The 22,139-nt window shown below is 38.1% G+C and overlaps 1 protein-coding gene across 1 annotated transcript; it reads left to right on the forward strand.

Moving 5' to 3' along the window:
* The first annotated feature begins 15,874 nt into the window (after positions 1-15,874).
* On the forward strand, positions 15,875-21,355 carry TMCC3 (transmembrane and coiled-coil domain family 3). The gene is made up of 3 exons (XM_009876309.1): positions 15,875-16,764; positions 18,252-18,387; positions 21,053-21,355. The coding sequence occupies exons 1-3, from the start codon at positions 15,884-15,886 to the stop codon at positions 21,353-21,355; spliced, it is 1,320 nt and encodes a 439-aa protein (XP_009874611.1). The 5' UTR covers positions 15,875-15,883.
* Positions 21,356-22,139: the final 784 nt, after the last annotated feature.

The following is a 22,139-nucleotide window of genomic DNA, read 5'->3' on the forward strand; positions in this document are numbered from 1 at the left end:
CCTACAGATTACAGTAAAACTGTAAGAAAATTTGTGATTAGTTATGACAAAAGTTTCAACTCTAATACATTAGGTACTCAAATATCACAATGTTGTGATATTTTAAGCATGGTAAGAACTTCTCTATTACCTCATGTAACCTAGAAGCCACCTAGAGAACTTGAAAAGCAGTGCTGAAATGGTACAGTTTTTTTATTCCTTTGTGTTGGTGTCTTTAGTTATATTTTGCTAACCCCTAGTTCCAGCTCTGCATGCTTAAACAAGAATGCTTGCACAGCATATTTTTTTATTCCTTTGTGTTGGTAAGTGTCTTTAGTTATATTTTGCTATCCCCCAGTTCCAGCTGTGCATGCTTAAACAAGAATGCTTGCACAGCATTGTCTGTGAATTTTTTTAAAACCTCTATCACGAAGTCAGTATCAGAAACTAAATATCACCTTAGTCACACTGAGGAGTGAAACAATTTTTCAATAAAAATCTAAATAAATGACAGAGAGTTGTTTTTATTAGTCTATTTTAAACTAATTTAAATGTACTTCAGAGATCTTGCATGGGTTATACTATACTGTAGTGGTCCCAATATCTGTGACTAAGCAAATCTGAAAGTGATTGAACCTAGTCTATTTTAAACTAATTTAAATGTGCTTCAGAGTCCTTGCATGGGTTATACTGTACTGTAGTGGTCCCAATACCTGTGACTAAGCAAATCTGAAAGTGATTGAACATAGAGCTGCTTTTATTTTTGTGAATCTTTAGCTTTCAGTTAGTAGACAGCCCTCACAGGCTTTTTCAATTTTTTTTTACTGTATCTGTTGCTTTTAGGCTATATGACTGTTTTCTAAATATTGTTAAATTACACAGAGGAACATAACACCTGGTGCATTTATTTCTGTGCTGGCTTTTATTTTTATTGCACGCTTGTTAAAGCAGCAAATGAACAAGAAAGATAATCAAAAGCAAGTAAAAAGCCTACAGACCAAATGTGATGAATAATTAACTATGTGAATTTATTCCATAAAGTCTAAATGTTGCCTGCTTAGTACCAGAGTTTGCAAATCTACAAGCTTCCTCCCTAGCTGACATAGAATTTGAGTTGTTCAGGCCACGTTGAGCTGCTGAAATGTTAGATGATCTTGGGTTTAGTTTACTACCTTTTTAAATCTATTTTTTAAATCTTCATTTTATTATAAGTATGGTCAAGTCTACAGGAGCTAATCTTTAAAGTATGTTTCTGTGCAAACTTAAAGCTGGTAGCAAGTACTTTTCTCAACTTTGGAAAATCATTGATATTCTGGAACTAAAAACTGCATCTAGGTCGGTGCATATTATGCTTCTGTGTGCAGTAGGTGACACCTCTGCTCTCTTTCTTCCCCTTGTTTACCTGCCATCAGTCTACTTTGATTGTAACATATACGCTAGAAACTTAAGGGCATCAACTGAAATAGCTTCCATTGCAGTTTACACTATAATTGCTTGGACAACACTCTGTTTCTCTGAATTCAGTTTTATCAGCAAAAGCTTCTTGACATAGCAGCAAATATAAATTGTTCAGAGGGGGACTCTCCAATATCTGACATAACCACTGTCCATGTAGCTCCTGAATTTTTTTGCTTGGCCACAGTCATGAAACCTGGCTATATGTTTTAGAATTTTCAGTCAGGTAATAGGTAAAAGCACTCATTAGAAATACTGGGATTGAGGGTGACGCACTATAGACTCCACGTATGAACAACAAGCAATAGTTGAAAAGAAGAGTGGCACTTGATTGAGGAACTGCTGGCACCATTGGGTTCTGAAAGAGCTATGGTGCAGTTTATGTGTTTCTCAAATTTGTCAAGTAACCACAGAAAGTCAGAGTATTTGTCAGTCTGCTTCTTCAGGAAGAGTGTTTGGAAAATGTTTTTTCAACACGTAATGTGGTATAGAATATTAACTCACTGTGTGGAAGCTGTAATTAGGCTAGCATCGTTTGGCTAATCTCACAGGAGGCATATTTTTGAGGATTTAGTAGTGAATATATAGCTTCATCTGCCTTTTGAGACCACTAAATACCTGATTTATGGACTGTAGTTTATGCCAGTTAAATTACTCTAAGGACATGACCAAATGAGAAATAAAGGGAGGAAATATTTAGACAATTTTCTAATGCCTTGATCTTTCCAAATGAGTGCTGTGTTTTGGGGTTTGTTTTGTTTTTCCACTGCCAAAGGAATGAGGTCTCCTGTGTCGAATGGGAGGCTGTTTACCCCAGGATCCCAGGGCCAAGAGGAGCTCCCTGCACAGGTACAGAGCCCAGGCTCAACGCCGCGCCGGTAACCGTGCTTGGACTCCAAGGACAGCCCCACTCTTGCCTGCTTCCTTTCCCACTGAGCTCCGCTTTGTTCCTTTTCTCTGTGCCGTTGCTATGACTGAATATGGTAATATGCTTAGAACTCTGGTACACCAAAGCCAACCATGTGATAAAGCATATCTTTTTAGACTATCTGAATATAAGAAAGGGGGGGGAAAAATGAATCTGGTTAGAAAGTTCAAAGGAGAAGGAGGCAGGCAGGCTAGGAATGGAATATTGATTGCAGCTTCATTTCTAATCAAATCATATTGGTGAATAGGCTGCTAACATCTCCACAACTCTAAAAATAGAAAAATCTAATATGAGTGTAATACGTAGGAACTAGCATTAAAAAAGAATTGGCAACTAGCATTTATGTCTGTGTGCGTTTGAGAAACTCACATTTAGTTTCAATGGAAGCTAATCACATGCCATATCTGTTGATAATTTTTTTTTAAATGCCCTGAATCAAGATTACAAGCTGCCTTAAAAAGGCCGTTAGGCTTATTACTGTATTTTATGGCGCAATAAATTTCTGTGGGGAGGGTAGGTAGGGAAACGCATGACTGAACTTCTGTATCCTACTTGAAATGGTTCTGTTGTGCTGTAATGGCCAAAACACAGGGAGAACAAAATTGAGTTGGGCAGCCTGTAGCTTCACAGACAAATGTTTTACGGAGTGCAACTCTTTGCTAAGAAGCTCTACCCATTCTCCCTGGTTAGGTTCGGGATGCAGTGACTTTCAATAAGCTGACAAATAACTCTTAAAAGTACTCTGAAGCATCTTCTATTGTTTTCATACATTTGGCAGAGAAGTTGATTTGGTGAATTCAGTGACTCAGTTCCTGGAAGGTGTAAGTCATGGAGTGTTTGTGTGACAACTCGACCAAGCAGAAAAGCAGTAGCCTGAGCTTTTGTTTCAGACATGCTTATGTGGGTTACAGCTGTGTAAGAATCGGAAATATGTATTTGCTTTATGAAGTTGTCTGCTTAGACAATATAGGTAACTTTATGTTTCTCCGTAGCATTTGAAGCTTACCAGCATTGCTGAAAGAGATTCTTGGGTAAAACAAGGGTTTATACTAATGCCTAGCTTGAAAATTGTGTCTTTATCATCTAAGTTTGTACGAGTTGATGTACGCAACTCTACGGATTTCATAATGGACACTACTGAGTATATAGCAAAATCCATTCTCTTTTAAGATTGTATTTTATTAATTAAGCAATATCATCAGTTGTTATGTCAAGTATTCATTCAAATTGAAATGTATGGATTCTATAAAATCACATGTTTTGGAGTTTTCAGTATCCAGAATAAACACTTGTTTGTGTGGTGTGGTATAAAACATCATTATAAAAGACCAGTTGCACTGGCAGTGGTCACAAACTGGAAAGCAGGAAGGTCAAGGTAAACATAAAGAAATACCTACTTGCTATGAGGATGATGGAGCACTGAAACAGGCTGCCCAGGAAGCTTGTGGAGTCTCCATCTCTGGAGACTTTCAAAACCCACCTGGATGCGTTCCTGTGTGACCTACTCTGGGTGATCCTGCTCTGGCAAGAAGATTGGACTAGATGATCTTCAGAGATCCCTTCCAACTCCTGCCATCCTCTGATTTTAGATAGTCTTAATTTACTGTATCTCCATCTGTGAGACTCCTAAGAAACATTAATGCATAGATTGGCAATTTTTGTAAAACTTGGCAAGTATTGTACCAGGTAAATATATCCTGGATAAACAGCACAATGGAACTAATTTCAGATACAAAGATGAAGTTGCAAATGTTAGATGAGCAAATGCAAGAAGAGGAAAGATAAAACTGAAAAGAAAAATGTACAAACTGAGAACATGAATAAGCACATAACTGTCAGTGTATATTTTTTCGGTAACAAGCTATACTAGGTTTTATTTATATAAAGTTGAGAATACTATAATATTCTACTGACAATATTAAGGTTTCCTTTTTCAGAAAAATCTGTTTGATTAGCCAGTGGTCCTTGTTGATATGAATTGACATGTTTGCCTTTGTTGTCTTTAGTCTAAACTATGGTTAGTAGGTCATCTGACTATCTTGCTAAAGTAGATGTCTCGAACTTTTTGTTTCAACAAATTATTTGAAGAATAATTTAATCATTACCTGGGAGCCATTATCCCAGAACAAAAAAACATCCTTAGTATTGCCCTATTCAATTAAATAAATAACCCCTCTGACATCATCATGTCTTTTGGAGGGCTAGGATGAAACACACGATATCCTCAATGATTATGAGATCTAAATTAAAATGTGACTCTAAAAAATTATAAAGGCCTTAATCCTCTCTGTTTTCCTAAATTGAGTTTTAGCAAAAAGTAAAAAATCTGAAAGGCCTTGAATATGCAGGTTAGAGTTCTATAACAGTTATCCAAAGGCAAGAAAATACAGTAAAAACAATACGGCTCCAAAGCCGTGGTTCTGTGTCATTTTCTTACGTGACTTTTGGTGTTGCCTTTTAGCCTTGCTGTCTTCTGTGACAGTTCTTGGCTAGGTCTGTGCTACATCGAGCATACTTTTGCATAAACATTTTAAGTTAGCAAAGAAGTTACATAAAGTTAGCCTACAATACTTTTTCACCCCTCTCAATTACACTGTCATACAATAAAGGGTTTTAATTTCATGATATTAAACGATTTGTAGATTGTCAACATGGATTTAGCAAATCAGGAGAGACCAACTTGAACACAGTTTTTTCTGCTGAATCTATTCTGTTCTGTGCAATTTCATGTCCTGTGCAACTGTAAAGTTTCTGAGCACTGTTAAACAAAGTCACTACTGTTTCTCACCTGTAATTCTCATCTCACAGTCCTGCTTTGGGAATGTTTTTTTGTGTTGGATAGCAGAGAGGAAGGAGCAGATTGGTTGGTTGGTTCTGGTTTGTTTTTTTATTTAGTTTGAGCACTGAATTTGTGCATAGTATACATTCTCCTGTGTATTTATACTACATGAAGAGATGTTCACCAGACGTGCCCTCTAGTTGGAGTGAACTTTCTCATGAGCCTTTAGTATCAGTACGAGTTCCTTCCACCCTTGACATTTTACTTCTGGAAAAACAGAAAAGGATGTATTTTCAGTTTGCAAACATCTCTTCTACATTTAACAGTACTACCCTGGTAATACATAAATGTTACAAATCAAGCTTGTTCAAAATTACATCAGAGACTTTGTACCATAGTCTTAAAGTTTTGTGAATCCCTGTTAAAACACAGTTGTTTAAAAAAATAGTTTTTCTTTACCTGTAAAACTTATCAAGTGTTAAATCACAATTTTTTTTACAAGAAATGTGGTAGCATAATTTAACTTAGCTTATCTTCCAAAATTGCCTGAATTACTGTCTCAAAGTAATTCTGTTTAATGAATCTCAGTAACTGGGGAAGTATGTTTTCAGGATAGTAATATTTGTAAGACTAGATAAAAAATTTTACTGTAGTGTTTTATTACTCTCTAATTGGGTGAATCTCTTTAACTTTCTTTTCAGTTAGACAAGCCTTTTGCTTTTTGGGTTTTCAATTAATTGATGTTATCTCATTGACTTGGGGAGCTTCTCTAAAATTCAATTTCTTTTATGAGTTGAGATATCTTCTGTAATGTGCATTAATATTTGAAGTGTATGGTGTATAAAAATTTTACAGAAAAAAAGAAAAGGATGGAGCATGGAGATAACCCATTATTTGTACTTAGTGATGGGTTATTATAGTGGGACTAGTACTTGCTTATAATAATATTAATGTGTATTTAAAAATATTTGTAAAAGCACATTTCTATACATGTTCACTTATATAAATAAAAAGATAGTAAGCATACAAATAATATTTGAAAACTCTTCTTCGAGTTTGAGGGGAACTGTTAATAGTTGCTCTCAGGAAAATTTGATGAGTTCTGAAATGATCATAAATGCAAAGTGTCACCTGTGGCCCTATTTAGTAGCATAGTCACAGCAGGAGAAAACCTTGTTCCGTTGTATTTTTACTTTTCAAAACAATGTTATTTATATTAACTTGGGGTACGATGTTTTGTTTTCTTCTGGGAGGAAAATATGCAAAGGGTACTGCTTAAGCAGGAAACAGGTTCTATTGCCTAATGCTTTATATTTCCATTTCAGTGAAAAGAAAGGAAAATACTTTTGCTATTTTAAAAAGAAATGTAAATAAGAAAATGCTTTGAAGTTCTGTTGCTGTGGTCTTCAGGATGTAGAGGGTTAAATCCGTTGAACTGGAAATCTGGCAGTTATTGCACTGCAATTAAGATGTTTTCTCTAGAGTTTGTTCAGAGCAATGTTAATCAGTTATGTATAGTAGCTTAAAATACGTTTATTAGAGCAATGTTTTTGAATAACGGTTGACCTGTATAATAATACATCTGTGTGGTTCCAGTTTTAGTTGCCCTTATTTTGCATAATGAGATGCAGCTTTGCTATTAAAAATTATTTTAAACGTTGTTTAAGAGTAAAGTAGGCTTTAAAATAAAACCTTTCCTTCCTTTTTTTTTCTTTTTTTTTCTTCTTTCTTTCAGTGTACATAGATCATAAAGTGTGGCCAAAGTTTTTGATTTTTGATGACCCAGTCTCCCAGCAATTCTCTCTCTTTAGACTTATTTGTGGTATTAGGTACAAATACAAGTCTTGGATATCATGTGTGGGGGAAAAAAAAAGTACTTGTGTAATGTGGCAAATAGTGGAAGTTTGCCTGTGTATATAAGTAACTTAGCTTTATTAAAGTTGCATTGTTAAGAAGTGTTCTTCTTATTATGAAGAGATAAACAAAATACCCCTCAAAGAGAGATCCTTGCCTGAAGAGCAGCCTGAAGTGTAAGGGCGGGGGTGAGAAGAGGGAAAGACCTTGTGGTGTTGGGCACGCTTCCAAGTTCAAATGGGTTTGTTTGTCTGCTGCTGACACTTGGAAGGAAGGCTGCCAGATGTTGAATTTAATGGACAAGCAAAGTTTAGAGCCCCTATTATCTAAGAGTTAGAGAGATAGGAGGAATATCAGGTATGTGTGAAGTCTTCTTAGAGGGATCAGAGCCACAGATGTGAGCCTTCCAGTAGTTCCCGTAACAGTGAAAAAGGACATCTAAGTTGCTTATCAGACAGCCTGTGGCTGTTAGTCACGTAAGCCTGTGAAGCAGACCTTATCTTTTGATTAGGACTTAATGTCAAAAGATTAACTAAAAGTGCTGTGTGTAGGCAGAACTACTAATGTAACAGAAATGTATTTTTGAGGTTTTTACTTGATCAGCCCAGTGTGGATGGAAGGGGTAAAAAAAGGAAGAAGCAGACTCCTTTGATTAAGTGACTCAGTTCATGTACAGGACAAAATGTGATTGTTTATATGCTCAGGATGTGCTGCTGCAGCATTAACGCAAATGAAAAGATCTTATGCGTGAGGGAGCTATTGTTCTCTTGTTTATAAATGGGAATTTTGCAGTAGATAAAAAATAACCCATGTCTTGGGTCTTTTGCCTATGATGGCCACTCTATCTGGATTTGGAGTGTTTTATCTCTGAAGGGTAGTATTTCCAAAATTCCTTGCTACTGTAAAGTCTTAATGTTCCTGTTACAAAACAGGTTTTATATATTTGATGCCAGCTCAAAGCAATAAAGTCATGTATAAGGCTTTCTAAAATCTGTGTTGTGGGTTTGATTTCTGTAGATCTGTAATCACATATTTAAAATTTCCTTTACACTCTTTGTGTTTTGGGGGAAGGAGGACTTCGTTGATTGTTAAGTTAGATGTGGGTGTTACTTCTCTGTAATTAAGGGCAAGAAACTTAGCAATATTCCCTAGAAGTCTCTTGAATGATTGTACAGTTCCAGGAGCTGGGATTTCAGGAAACTCTTAGACAGCCTGAATAGCAATGAAATTAAAAGCATTAACTGAAAGAACTGGGTGGAGGGAATGGGTGACCTGTTGTAGCGTTATCAATATGGAATAGATAATTTGTGGTGTAAAGTTAGACAATGGAGTGATAGGAAGGAAAGCACACTCTAAATCGTGAGTGGTGGGAAATCAGAAGCATATGCTGTAACCATGAGAAGTGGTTAGTCATAGCAGGCATGTGGCTGGCTTTTTATCAAATTCTCATTCATAGAGAAGGATATGGTAATTGAAAACATATAGCAGCTGGCTTTTCACAGAGCAATTCACAAGTATTCTGAAAAATTTCATCCTTGCCACCTCTCTGAACATCTTTAGAAAAAGAAAGCTTATTGAATGGGAGGGGAAGAAAATCCATAAAAGCTGTGGAGGGGAAGCACTTATTAGAAGTACTGAAAGCGAGTTGAACAATTAGTGTAGAAAAAAAGATACAGAATGTTTTGCATCACTCTTCAAAAATATGCGACCCCTCTACTGAGTCATAGTGGCTGCATTTTGAGGGATTTGTTTCAGATGAAAGGCACTCTCCTTGAGTGGCAATAGGAGCACAGACTTCTCAGAAGCGCTTCTCGATGGAACCACCTATGTAGCACCTGGGGCTCCCAAGTATTTCCTTCAATTGCCATGAAAACCTGAGACGGAGGAACATACACATAAAAGTGACGTTTATTTTAAGAAGTTAGGTGAGAGTACTTTAATGACTTCTCCTTAATTAATGACTCTTAAATAAGAGTGGAACTGATCTGAAGCAAAATAGTTAACCGTGCCCACTTAAGAAACTTTAAGCGTAGTAAATCTGAGAATTAATTCATCACTGTATTGTTTTCCTTATCCAGGACAGTGATTTATTTTAATTTTATTTTTATTTTATTACATGACAGCTGAACAGTAAATGGAAAGTAGCTTGCTTGCCTGCTTTTTTAAAGGCCTGTTGAAGTTTGCAGTGTCTAGGTCACAAGTAGGTGTTTTTTGTATTGGAACTGGTTTGCTCATGACAATTTTATGCTGTGAAACAACCTGGAACAGGTCCAAGTGCGAGTTATGACTTGGGAGCCTTTTTAGTGGTGGTTTTTGAAGGAGCTGATGTTAGCAATGAAGCAGAAAACTGCCTCTTCCCCTCATTGTTCTCTTCTTCCATTGTTGGTTTAATCTGAAATAGTACCATATCTAAAGACTTATTTATGCACAAGCAATGACCTAGCTAATTTGGCCTTAGTTCAGTCCTTTAATTAGCAATTAGATAAAAAGTTATTCCTGGGATACTCCTAGTTTGAACTGATCACGTCTGTAGGATTTGAGGGAGAACAACATTGGTGTGAACTTGGCTGTTTGGGTCACAGGTTATACATGGCCATTCGACGTTGCCTAATGTAGACCAAGAGAGTAAAAGCTGTCTTTCTAGTAACTCTAGAACTTGTGAGTATGTGCTTTCTTTTTAATTGCTTTCTTACACAGTTTGTTTTAAAGCGTTTAAAACTTTTTTTTTTTTTGCTTAAATTAAAATTACAAGCACATTTACTTTCTTGGCATGCCTGCACTTAAGAGTCTCAACTCTGCGGTGCTAATAAAAAGAATGAAAATTAAGCGAAAGATAGGTGATCAAACTGACCCAGGTTCTATGTCTGAGGTCTTGTCTAGTACGCATAGTTTCTTAGTCTCTATCCGAGATCTTGCCTAAATTGCCTAGGTTAAAACCTGAATTTTTATAATTGCCAAAATCATGTTGGCATGATGGGAAAAATTTTCAAAAGTATCCAAGCTCTATTGGCTGATCTGCTTCTCTATTTTTCCTTACTCTTGAGGTGGCCACCCTTTGCGTGCAGATCATAGAATCACAGAATGTTTGAGGTTGGAAGGGACCTCTAGAGATCATCTAGTCCAACCCTCCTGCCAGAGCAGGATCCCCTAGGGCAGCCACACAGGAACGCATCCAGGCGGGTTTTCAAAGTTTCCAGAGAAGGAGACTCCACAACCTCTCTGGGCAGCCTGTGCCAGTGCTCTGTCACCCTCACAGTAAAAAAATTTCTCCTCATGTTGAGGCAGAACTCCCTGTCTTCTAACTTACAACCATTTTAGCTTGTTCTATTACTGGGCACCACTGTGAAGAGACTTTCACCTTCCCCTTGACCCCCACCCCTCAGATATTTATATACGTTAATAAGGTCCCCTCTCAGCTGTCTCTTTTTCAAGACTAAACAGCCCCAGTTCTCTTCATAGGAGAGATACCTGCCAAAGGATATCTGGGCTTATCTTTGACTATCACCTGGAATAAAACCCTAATGTGTGTTAGCGAGGTGCCTTACAGCTTTAATATTAATCTTTTTGATAGGTGATAGAGGAACTGTTGATGGTAAAAGAATCACCTCGTTTTGTTTGACTACGTCAGCATTTGCCAGGTGATCTCAAGACAAATCACCCTGCATCTCTGATTTCCTGTTAAAAGTAGAAGCAGGGTTTGCTGTCTCCCTCCATGCCTATATTCTCAACCCTCTGTGTGATTATTAGTACGATGTTCTGAGTATGGGTATTTCTAGATATTACTATCTAAGTACCTTTTTGATCAGAAGGTATTTTCCTGTAACATACTGGACAGCAAGTTTAGAGGCTGACTTTATATAACTTTAAATCTTTTATGATGTCTTAAGCCTTCAGTGAAGGACTCTTCTGTGGATTTTAAAAGGAGCACTGAATTTGAGAGAGATGGTAAAATTCTTTCCCCAAACACATTCTGCTTTGAAATATACTGAAAAAGTAACAAAGCTTCCTCTCATGCTGTCTTACCCGTTGGAACTCCTGTGCTTCTGGTATATCTATACTTCTTGACAAAAAGAATTACTCCTGATTATTTTTGTTGGCAAACTCTAAAAGCTTTAAAGCTGCCTTAATCCAATCTTGTATGTTTCTTACAGCATTCTTTTTCTAAGCCCTAATCACATACCCCTCTATAAGCCTGGCAAGATAAACTTCAATTATCATAAGCTTTTGTTTAGTTTGTACATCTATGACTGGTATTGAGGCCCTTTGGGTTGCCTCACTAACAGAAGCAAAAAAATTCTGCTATCCCTTTCAAAGCTCTGGGCTTGGGATGGACTGTATAAACCACCTGGCCATGCAGCTGGGAATCTGTTTGGCTCCTTGGAAGAAGGGAGGTTGAGGTAGAAGGAGGTTGTCTGGCCTTTGAGAAGTGCCTGTCTAGTCATCTGTGGTGTTTGCCTCTGTTGCAGGCAGGGAGTCTGAACTGCTGCACTCATAAATCACTATTCTTAAAAGCTAGTCTTTGAGCAGCACAACCGTTACAATTAGTTCTCAACTGGGTAACAGCAAAGTGTGTATGCACACTGCTCAAAAAAAAAAAATGCAGTGGTCTCCCCAAGCCCCTTATTTCTTCTTTCAAGCTAACAGCAGCTATGGCTATCCCAGTAACCATGTGCAAATTGGTTTTTTTGTGTTTTACCAAAAAGCCAGGTCCTGGGCATGTCTCCTGTATTTCCGTAGGCTCTGGGCTAGTGCTTTATCTTCCTTGTGTTACTTCTTGTCTCAGGACTCTTTCCTCACCTCTATCGCTAATCCCCCGCTCCCTAATAATTGTTATTGTAATAGGAGAGGTGTATGATGGTTCCATTCTTTTTTTCTTTCAGTGCTTCTCACTTCCAGAAATATGACTGGTCCCATTTTGGCTATTGGGGCCACTACTGTGTGTGCATTATTTTATTTTTTCTCTTGGCAACCACAACTGAAATCTTACAAATCAATCTCTCAACAACTTCTTTGTTATTAACAGCTTGGTGCCCTAGGTGCTGTCAACCTAAGTAGAAAGAACAGCATGGATGGCCTTCATCATCTCTTCCTGTAACCTAGTGGAAGAGCACTTGCATGGTTTGAGGGGGATGTGCATTCAGTCTCCTGTGTGGGAGAGAGGATTTAAGCCCACGTGACAGGAGGGTGCACCGGTCCCTGTGGGGATGAGAGAGCATCTTGGACTCCTACTGACAGTCTTCCGTAGGATTAGTGTTGAGCTGTAAAGCGATCACAAACTGACCCTTGCCGAATTTGATTCTACCTTATCAAGGCAGAATACAGGTGATAGGCCACTTGTCTAGAGATGCTTGAGTCCTCCAGTGTCTGCTTGCTTCTGATTTTAGAAAAACCCCACTAAGTAAAAGAACAAAAACCCAAACAACAACAAACAAAACACAAAACAAACTCCCAACAAAAACAACCAACAAAAAACCCACCCATGACCCCACCCACCAAAAAAAAAACACCAAACAACCGAAAGCAATGAAAAACTGTATTACATCAACAGAAGATTTCAAGAGCTTCTGTTGCATGACCCAGCCTTTCAGGATGATGGAAAGAGGACACTTGCCATTTTTGACCAAATACGGTCAGAGAGAGGAATGTGTTGGATGTGACTCTTTTGTACCCTTGGTGAGCTCTCATTCCAGTAACCTAAAAAAACCCTACTACTAGCAGCGTTTGGGGAATTTAGAAACAATTCTTTTCAAAACTTCACTGTATTTGAACTGACCCTGTGATTGGGTTTACTCATTTCAGAACTAGATTTGCCACATGGTAACTGGTTTCCTCAACTCCAAAAGCAATGCAGCTTTCAGCAGATGTATTCCTTTGACACTATTGTTCTTTTTATCTCTATTGCTGTTGTTACCTTGAAATTCCAGGAAGGCACAGGGTTCGTGATGATGATAGATCTTACTGACTGCTAGAGACTCCGCTGAGAGAGAGGACATAAGGGAGAAGGGATTGGTTTGGGCTTGTATCCAATTATTACAATATATTTTTAGACTATTTTGTACTAAGGAAGTAAACACTTAATGCTGTGTAAAGGTTAGAGATAGACCCACCCATTCTTGGAAGTATGTACAGTTTGTCCTGAGTGACATCAGTGATGGATCTGTCTTGTGTGTATATGCAGTTTGGTGATTTATTATGGTATAGTTTTGTGCCAAAGCTTATTCAAAAAGGTCTTACGTTGTTTCAGGAAACTATTCTTTTAGACTGAGTTTTTTCTCTTTACTGAATGTGTCCAGACACAGCAAATTCATTTAAAGAAATATTTGCAATATGGGGTACAGATCTAGTATCTAAGCTTTTCAGCTATTTGTCTTAATTGCTTTCCTTTGCTGTTTGAGCTTTTGGAAAGATACAAGTATCCTGTGTCAAACTAGTTTTGCTTGCATTAAGTGCATATTTTAGCTGCCACAACAGTATTGTGAAAGTTACCAGTTTTAAAAGTGATCTCTAAAGGTGTTTGGGTTTTTTTCCTATTATTTGTATTTCTAAAACTTGTTCAGTTAAGAAATATAAATCTTTGACACTTGTGATTTTTGTCACACTTTAGATTTGGCATCACCCTGAATGTAGGATGTCATCCATGTGTGTCAAATCTATGCAAATTCTAATATGAGAGCTCATCAATAAAGTAGATTTTCTGTGAAGCACATAGAACTGATGATATTAAATAACATAAATTTTTATATATTTATAAATACATACCTACTTCCTTTTAATAATTCAGCATATAGCTCCGTATCAATTATTTTTAACAAGCTGGTAAAATGCAGAGCTATTAGACTACAACACTGGTTTAATCCTTGGAATAGAGCCCCCATCTTAAAGATCACCATTAAGCAATTTCTCCAGAAGAAACTGTCACTGCCATGACTCTTCAGTTTGCGTTTTTCAAGTGTCTGGTTTTTCTTAGGGATTGGTGAATGCGAACTTTTATGTTACCTGCCTTTCACTCTGAGCAGTGCAGTAGCAAAAGAAAAAGGATGAAAAAAAAAAGGTAGTGCAGTCCTCAGTAATATAAGGATAGGAATGTAAAGTGAGAGTAGAGATGATCTTGTCTCTGAAATGGCCAGGTACAGATCCCATTTCATGGCATATTACCCCCTTTGTGTTTGTAACCTGTCATGACAGACACAGCATGAGAATAGTTCTCCTGATCAATCTATGCACGACACGTGTCATTAGCAGTAGGACACCACGTCTGATTCCTGAGCCTGTATTGTAAGGGCAATACAGGAATGCTACAGAGAATTTCCAGGAGGGCCGCCAAAACTCTACAAGCCTGGGATAACAAACCTTACAGCAATGGTTAATGATGGGGTTTGTTTTGGGTTTTTTTTATATTGGTTTTTTTTTTAATCAAGAGAAAGATTCAATCATGATCACTTGACTTGTATGTGTACTTAAGATCTTCTCTATTATAGACAGTAATTAACACTGTAGCTGGAAATCAAAAGTTTAACATAGTATCTCAGGCATTCTGAAGCAAAGAGTAGTTAAAGCATTTAATAAAGGCATCTTTAAAAGACACTTGAGTGCAGCTTCTGCCTTATCTCTGCAATAGTCTTGCCTGAGCAATTGTATTAGTTCCCTCTGGTGTTAAAGCTCTGAAAATCTGCCATGGCTAGAGTGTCTGTTAAGCAGCATCTATAGATATGTCACTGTGGTAGCGTTCATGATAGGTACATTCTTTGTCACAGAGGCTGGCGCACAATGGTAATAGGGATGAAGCTATTTTAGTTAGATCCTTCTTGTCTCATGACTCCCCCATGGCTTTGACTTTATTCGAGGAAATACTTTTTATGTTTTATAACAGACTATCTTGCCTTTCTGTTGAGAAAGATGAATGATCTGTTGCACTCATGTTGTGACCAAGTTGCCTGATTTTAAATTTTTGCTTTGTTATGCTTCCTGAGAGCATTTTTAAAGTATGGATCCTATATTTGAGAGAATGCAGTTTTCTCCCCTGAGTTTCTTTCTGTAAATCCCACTCAATGAATTTGCTATTAAAACAGACTTGGCCACAGCAATTCAAGTTGTTGAGTGTCGTCATCAAGCAAGAGAACTCAAATGCGGGCAAGTTCTTTCTTATGCACTCTGTGCTAAAAACTAGTTGCTACTTCTTACTGAAACATGCAGTAAACTTCCAAAAACTATCAGCTAGTTGTGCAAAACCTTTGTATTGTGGGATAAATTTGAGTGGGAGGAGCATGTTTCAAAAAAGGACTTTAACCTGGTGAAATATACTGAACAGTATAATACTGCTGTAAAGAGAAAATCTGTTTACATCTCTATTGGTGTTTGACTATTTCTAAGAGAAAGAATAAGTGGTATCAGTCATGATCTCTTTGAAAGTTTTAATAATAAACAATATATTTAGGAACCTTTTCTAACTAGGTATTTTTCAGATTTTGTAAATAACTAAATTATTCTGAAAAAATATATACTTAAATAATTTTCACTCTAATTCATCTTGCTACCTTTTTAATAGAGACAGTCAGTTTCTTGGGTTGTTTATCAACCAGGGAAGTCAAGAAAAATGCTTCTTAATTTCAAAGAAAAATACATTCTATTTTCCTACTCTAAGCTACTTTATTTTGTGTAGCTGTTATAGCTACATGTGGAAAAAGAAGCTGAAAATTTGATTTAAAAAAGTAAAATGCAAATTCCATTTATCTGTTTGGTTTTTTTTTCTGACAGGTGGAAAGACATGATATGAATACTCTGAGTTTACCACTTAACATTCGCCGTGGAAAAATTTGAGTTAAAAAAGTAAAATACAAATTCCATTTATCTGTTGTTTTTTTTTTTTCTGACAGGTGGAAAGACATGATATGAATACTCTGAGTTTACCACTTAACATTCGCCGTGGAGGCTCTGACACCAACCTGAATTTTGATGTACCAGATGGAGTCCTAGAGTTTCATAAAGTCAAACTCAGTGCAGATAGTTTGAAACAGAAAATCCTCAGGGTTACGGAACAAATCAAAGTTGAACAAACAGCTCGAGATGGAAATGTAGCTGAATATTTGAAACTGGTAAACAGTGCCGACAAGCAACAGGCTGGGCGCATTAAACAAGTCTTTGAAAAAAAGAACCAGAAATCTGCCCACTCCATTGCCCAGCTGCAGAAGAAACTGGAACAGTATCACAAAAAGCTCAAGGATATTGAAAACGGATCTTCCAAAGCTGCTAAGGATACTTCCAAAGATAACTTGAAAGATATTCATCATGGAAAGCCTCGTACCTCTGGGCATGGAACAGAGAGCAGCAAGTCGGGTGTGCCAGGTGTATCTTTGACACCACCTGTCTTTGTTTTCAGCAAGTCTAGAGAGTTTGCAAACCTGATCCGAAACAAATTTGGTAGCGCAGACAACATTGCTCATCTCAAAAATACCTTGGATGAGTTTCGGCCAGAAACGAGTTCTAGAACGTATGGGGGCAGTGCCACCATTGTTGCCAAACCAAAATACGTTAGTGATGATGAATGCTCAAGCGGGACCTCTGGCTCAGCAGATAGTAATGGGAACACTTCCTTTGGTCCTGCTGTGGCAAGTAACCTGGACAGCCAAGGAAAGCTTTCCATGATTTTGGAGGAACTAAGGGAAATCAAGGAGACACAGTCCCAGTTAGCTGATGATATTGAGAATTTAAAAACACAATTTAAAAGAGACTATGGCTTTATTTCTCAGATGTTACAAGAGGAAAGATATAGGTATTTTTTATTTCTTTTTAAACTGTTCTCTTGAAATGACTTTTGAACAGGTATAGAAGCTATTTGGAAAGTGTAAGTGAGTTTGTGCTTGTGTGTGTGATATTTCAGAAGCAAGAGAAAAAAATAATTCCAATCAATATCTAGTACCAAAATGTTCCACTCCTTCCAATAACTGAAAATACATGTAGACTGTTAATATTTCCTATCAAATGATGCGATAGTCAACAGCTTGTCAGAAAATTCTCTCATCTGGCATGTATTATGTGAATACTGCTTATAGGAATGCCAATTGTTTTGTAACTGGTGGAAGGATTCTGATGTGTTGCGAATTCAAAATGCTGATTAGTCTACAGTGTAGCAGAGCGGACTTAGAGCTGAGAAGTATACCCTTTAGTCCCGAGCACCTTGTCCAAATGCTTTGTGGACACCTTGCTATCTTGTGGATACAATGTCACTTTGTGCCCTGGTGTAACACAGGGCTGTGAAATGTAATTTTAAGTGCTGCAGCAGAGCTTCCTCTTGCATGTGTTACTGACAATTCCTTTGTGATTCACCGTGCGAAGTGAGGTATGTTCTACAGAGAGCTTGCAGCTGCTGTAACTATGTCCCGTTTTTCCTATCCCTTCTTAAAGTAAGCGTTGATTCTTGAAGTCTTTACTGCACTGATGGGCAAAAACTCAGTATGAAATGCGCTATTTAATGTTTTCCTTGTTTACGGCTCTTGAAATACAAAGGGAAGGCTGGGTATTGGGTCACATGAGGGAGGAAAGAACAAAGCAAATGGCCCACTGAACTCAGGACTTGGTTTCAGAAGGCAGAGTAGCTGTTACTAGCACCTCACTGCCATTACGATCTCAAGCCTCCCACCACCTCCCTTGCACAGCTAGACAATTTTGCCTCCATCATTTTTGTGCCAGCTGCAGTGTTTGCTTGGTTTTGCCTGTGTTAAATCAAGTTACAAATTTGCCAAAAACAATTTCTAGTTTCCTGATGGTTTAGTTTAACTGGTTTACCGTGCAGAGACATGCCAGTACAGGCTGTACATGAATGGGAGAACCTTGCAGTTGTGTTTGAGAGGAGATCCAGGGAGCACATTTTTCCTTTCACTACTGGCGAGCTGTTAACTGGCTCAAGCTTACTTAGAAACCATATCTTCTTGTCTAATTGAAAAGTGAGAAATGGAAAAATGTGAGTTGGATACCCTTAGGCATGTTTATAGTTCTTATAATTTGCCAATGATGTACAAATATTTGCTTTTTAATGCTCACTGCCAGCAAGAAACATTCAAAAGTCTTTCAGTTTGCTGAATAAACGCTTATGGAGAGTGTTCCAAAGTTTTTACTGATTTCTCTATATGTGCTCTGTAATGCCAGTCAGATGAATCCATAGTACACTGAGAAATTAGCTTTTAAAACATCTAATTGTTTTTTATGATTTAGCATTACTTGAATGGAAGGCACTAAATTTAGACCTTTTTTCTTAATAAGATATGAAAGATTGGAAGACCAGTTAAATGACCTCACTGATCTTCATCAACATGAGACAGCAAACTTGAAACAAGAGCTTGCCAGCATTGAGGAGAAAGTGGCATATCAAGCATATGAACGGTCACGAGATGTTCAGGTACTTTTTTATTTTTCCGTCTTATAAAAGTCCAACATTTTGTAGAAGTCTTGTACTATAAAACATTTACATCTTTCTGCATCTTTGTATATAGGGAATCTGGGGAAAGATTTAAGTCCATGTTTTATCTGTTTTATGGTTAAAACAGGAACTTGTTTACATCGGTGACAGTCTCTGTTTCAATGAACTCAGAATTTTATCTGCTGGAATTGATGATGTAGCCTACGCAGATTCATGGATGAACAATGGCCTGTTTTAATTTCTTGCACCAGGGTCTCCTTCTATTGTATAAAATGCCACTTTTGAAGGTGTCCTAACACAAACCTCTTCTTCAGACTGTCTCCAATATGTAGTCGTATCGCTGGCAAGGTTTATTATAAAGGTGAGATGTAAGAAATCTAATTGATAGACTTGTGGATTTGCCAGTTATAATTCAAGAGTTGTAATCTGTGGTTGCAGCGGCCCCTATAATCAAAGCTATAGGTGTGTTCCCTTCAGTGATCAGTTGTAGTGATGTCTGCCATAATCAAAAGCCAGTGTTAGTGTCTGTAAGTTTGTCCTGACAGCATGTAGTTACATACTTGAATATTTATATACAATATGAGCATTAATATAATGCATGTTTCTACCCAAAGTCTGAGCAAATGGTGAAAAATGGTGAAAACATTGTTTTCCTTTACCTTGGGTTTAAGTTCACTAACATCTGAGGAACACTCAAAGGCTGTCTTCGTGTTGGCTCAGATGGTAAAAAAACCCACCTGTGCTCTACAACGCTGTGCTTGCGTTTCTATCTGTGGAGACCCCAGAGAGCAGGATATTTGCCCTGTTTCCTGACTGATGTGAGAGTCAGGAACCCCCTGGGAACAGTGGGAAAAGGATGGTGCTGGGTCTAAGCATATTATAGGTTCTTCTGTAGGTTTACAGAAGAGAGGTCTCTCATGCAGGGACTCCTTTCTGTGAAGGCATCTTGAGGATATAAAAACTGAATAAGACCCAAGTTCTACAGCAGAAAGGATGTGAAATGTTTGCCACCTCATTAGTAGAACCCTGGGGGGGTTTCAGAGACTTCTAAAACTATTTGAAGTGCTGTATTGACACAGCCTCATTTCTTTTATCTCTGTACAGTTGGGCTTGTTTAAACCTGTCTCTTTGGGGGATTGGCAAATAAGCTAACATAGAGTAAAAGTGTTTAAGTTGTGGATATTTTAAGTAACAGCCTAACTTCAGAGTGCTCTGTCCCTCAGGGATAGGCAGGTTGTTTTTAAAACACTTCCTGCAGGTATCAGACTTTATAGCTGGGCTTTCCCTAAAGCAGCACGAAGTGATTTGAGAATAACTTGCGGTCAGAGTGGCAGAAGGACCAGGAAAGCTCAGTACTGTGTAGTGGGGACTGAGTGTGAACCCTGAGGGACTTAGTGCCACCCATTAAGAACTGTCTTTGTTGCTAATTCCCAGAACAGCAAAAAGCAGCAGTCTTGCCTGCTGTGCTAGGTGCTTTGCGCTGACTTTGGTGCCTGGCTGGTCACGTGCCAGTTCAACTTGCCGAAACAGCGGAGAACTGACCCAGCAAAAAAATCCTAATAGCTCTGTGTGGGTGGTTTTGTTTGCTTGTTTTTAGACAGAGGATTGGGTTGAATCAGCTTACTGTGTGATCAGGTGAACACCTCTGCCAGTGCAAGGAAAATGTTTGGCATTTTAGAGCAGGGATGGAAGCAAGGATGCTGGAGCATGATTTTTCCCTTTTACACAGTGGTAAAAGGTTATGTCAGGTTGATCTCATTAAATTATAACCTTGCATCATGTTACGTAGTGGTGCCCAAATCCCAACTCTAGCAAAAGATAGCACTTCAACAAGTAAGTGAAGCAGTTGGAAGTTTTTCCGTGTTTCACTTTGAGAGGGCTTAAGTTAGTGACTTAAGACCCATCTTATTCAAAGACCATTTTTAGTCCATCCTCTAGCAGAAGCCAAAGGTCTGCTTTGTTTAGAGTGAATGTGAAGTGGAATATATGACATGTGAGAGAGAATTCCATAAAAGCATCGCCACAGACTCCTCCGCTGCGCGCTGCCCACTTGGAGCATGAATTAACGAGCCTTCACGCTGACAGAGGGAGGAGGCAATCTCTTACTGAGCACTGCGGCCCAGCACTGTACCATGCGTGGCTTTGAGAGAAAAAGTAATGTGGAGCAGAGAGGTGGCGTAAACTGAATCCTACATGTTGCAAAGCAGGTTTAATTGGTATCACAGCAAGACTGTACTGCCCTAATGTTTTCTATAGCATATACAAAGAAACTAACTTTGGTGCTGTTTTAGTGCAGTAAAAGTTGCCATGGCAACAGCTTTCCCAGTGCTTTATCTCATCAGTATATGCAAGAAACATTATCTGTCATGAACATTAGAGTTATGATACTTTTTCTCAAGCATCAAAAATATAAAAAATCTACAGTTTGGGCAGTGTTGTCAGACTTGATTATGCCTGAGCAGGCAGTGATACAGACATGCAGATATATATGTGCATTTATTTTTCAGGAAGTTGGTGGTTCATTCAAATTTTAGGAGTCTAATAAATTACACTTCTAATCTAGCTGATGGATGGCTCTGCAGCTAAAGCGGGAAAAGTGGTGTATGGAAATAAAGCTGCCCTAATTCATATTTTCTGTTTCCAGGAAGCCTTGGAATCATGCCAGACCCGGGTTTCAAAGCTGGAGCTCCATCAGCAAGAACAGCAAGCGCAGCAGTCCGAAACAGTTAATGCCAAAGTGCTCCTGGGGAAATGTATAAATGTTATCCTGGCCTTCATGACTGTCATCTTAGTGTGTGTTTCTACTATTGCAAAGTTCATTGCTCCTATGATGAAGAGCCGTTTTCATATCATCTGCACTTTTTTTGCAGTGACACTGCTGGCAATATTTTGTAAAAACTGGGATCATATCATTTGTGCCATAGAAAGGATGATTATACCAAGATGAAGCTGCTGGTCTGCCTGCCTCTTTTTTTTTTTTTTTTTTTTTTTTTCCCCCTCCATGTTTTTTAAGTGCTGTGTGTATACAAGAGGTTTTTTTTGGTCAGTTTAAATGTGCAGGCTGGATGGAGAAGGCTACAAAGACTCTTGGAGTTGAAGGTGTAAATACATAGATGCATATTTGTTGTTAGTTCTATCCGATTGTGTCTAATTGGCCATGTTGGTGATGAACTGCTCGCTCATGTCAGTCTTCTGCCTTAATCCAATGGGTTTTCCACTTTACAAACCCACACCCAATATAAAAAGTGGTAAGATGCTCTGGGAGGGATCCAAGCAACTGCAAGTGTCAGATCTGCTTTTTATTAGACTAGGGGCAAAGAATATGATCAGGAGGGAGTGTACTATAATGTGCATCACCAGTGTTGGACTATTTTTCTCTCAGAATCAAACTAGAATGATAAGCCAAATTATATTCCACTTTACAAACCCACACCCAATATAAAAAGTGGTAAGATGCTCTGGGAGGGATCCAAGCAACTGCAAGTGTCAGATCTGCTTTTTATTAGACTAGGGGCAAAGAATATGATCAGGAGGGAGTGTACTATAATGTGCATCACCAGTGTTGGACTATTTTTCTCTCAGAATCAAACTAGAATGATAAGCCAAATTATACAGTCATATGCGATCAGGAGGGAGTGTACTACAATGTGCATCACCAATGTTGGACTGTTTTTCTCTCTGAATCAAACTAGAATGATAAGCCAAATTATACAGTCATATGAATTATACTT

Source organism: Apaloderma vittatum, unplaced genomic scaffold (genome assembly GCF_000703405.1).
Source record: "Apaloderma vittatum isolate BGI_N311 unplaced genomic scaffold, ASM70340v1 scaffold5919, whole genome shotgun sequence".
NCBI classification, from domain to species: Eukaryota; Metazoa; Chordata; class Aves; order Trogoniformes; family Trogonidae; genus Apaloderma; species Apaloderma vittatum.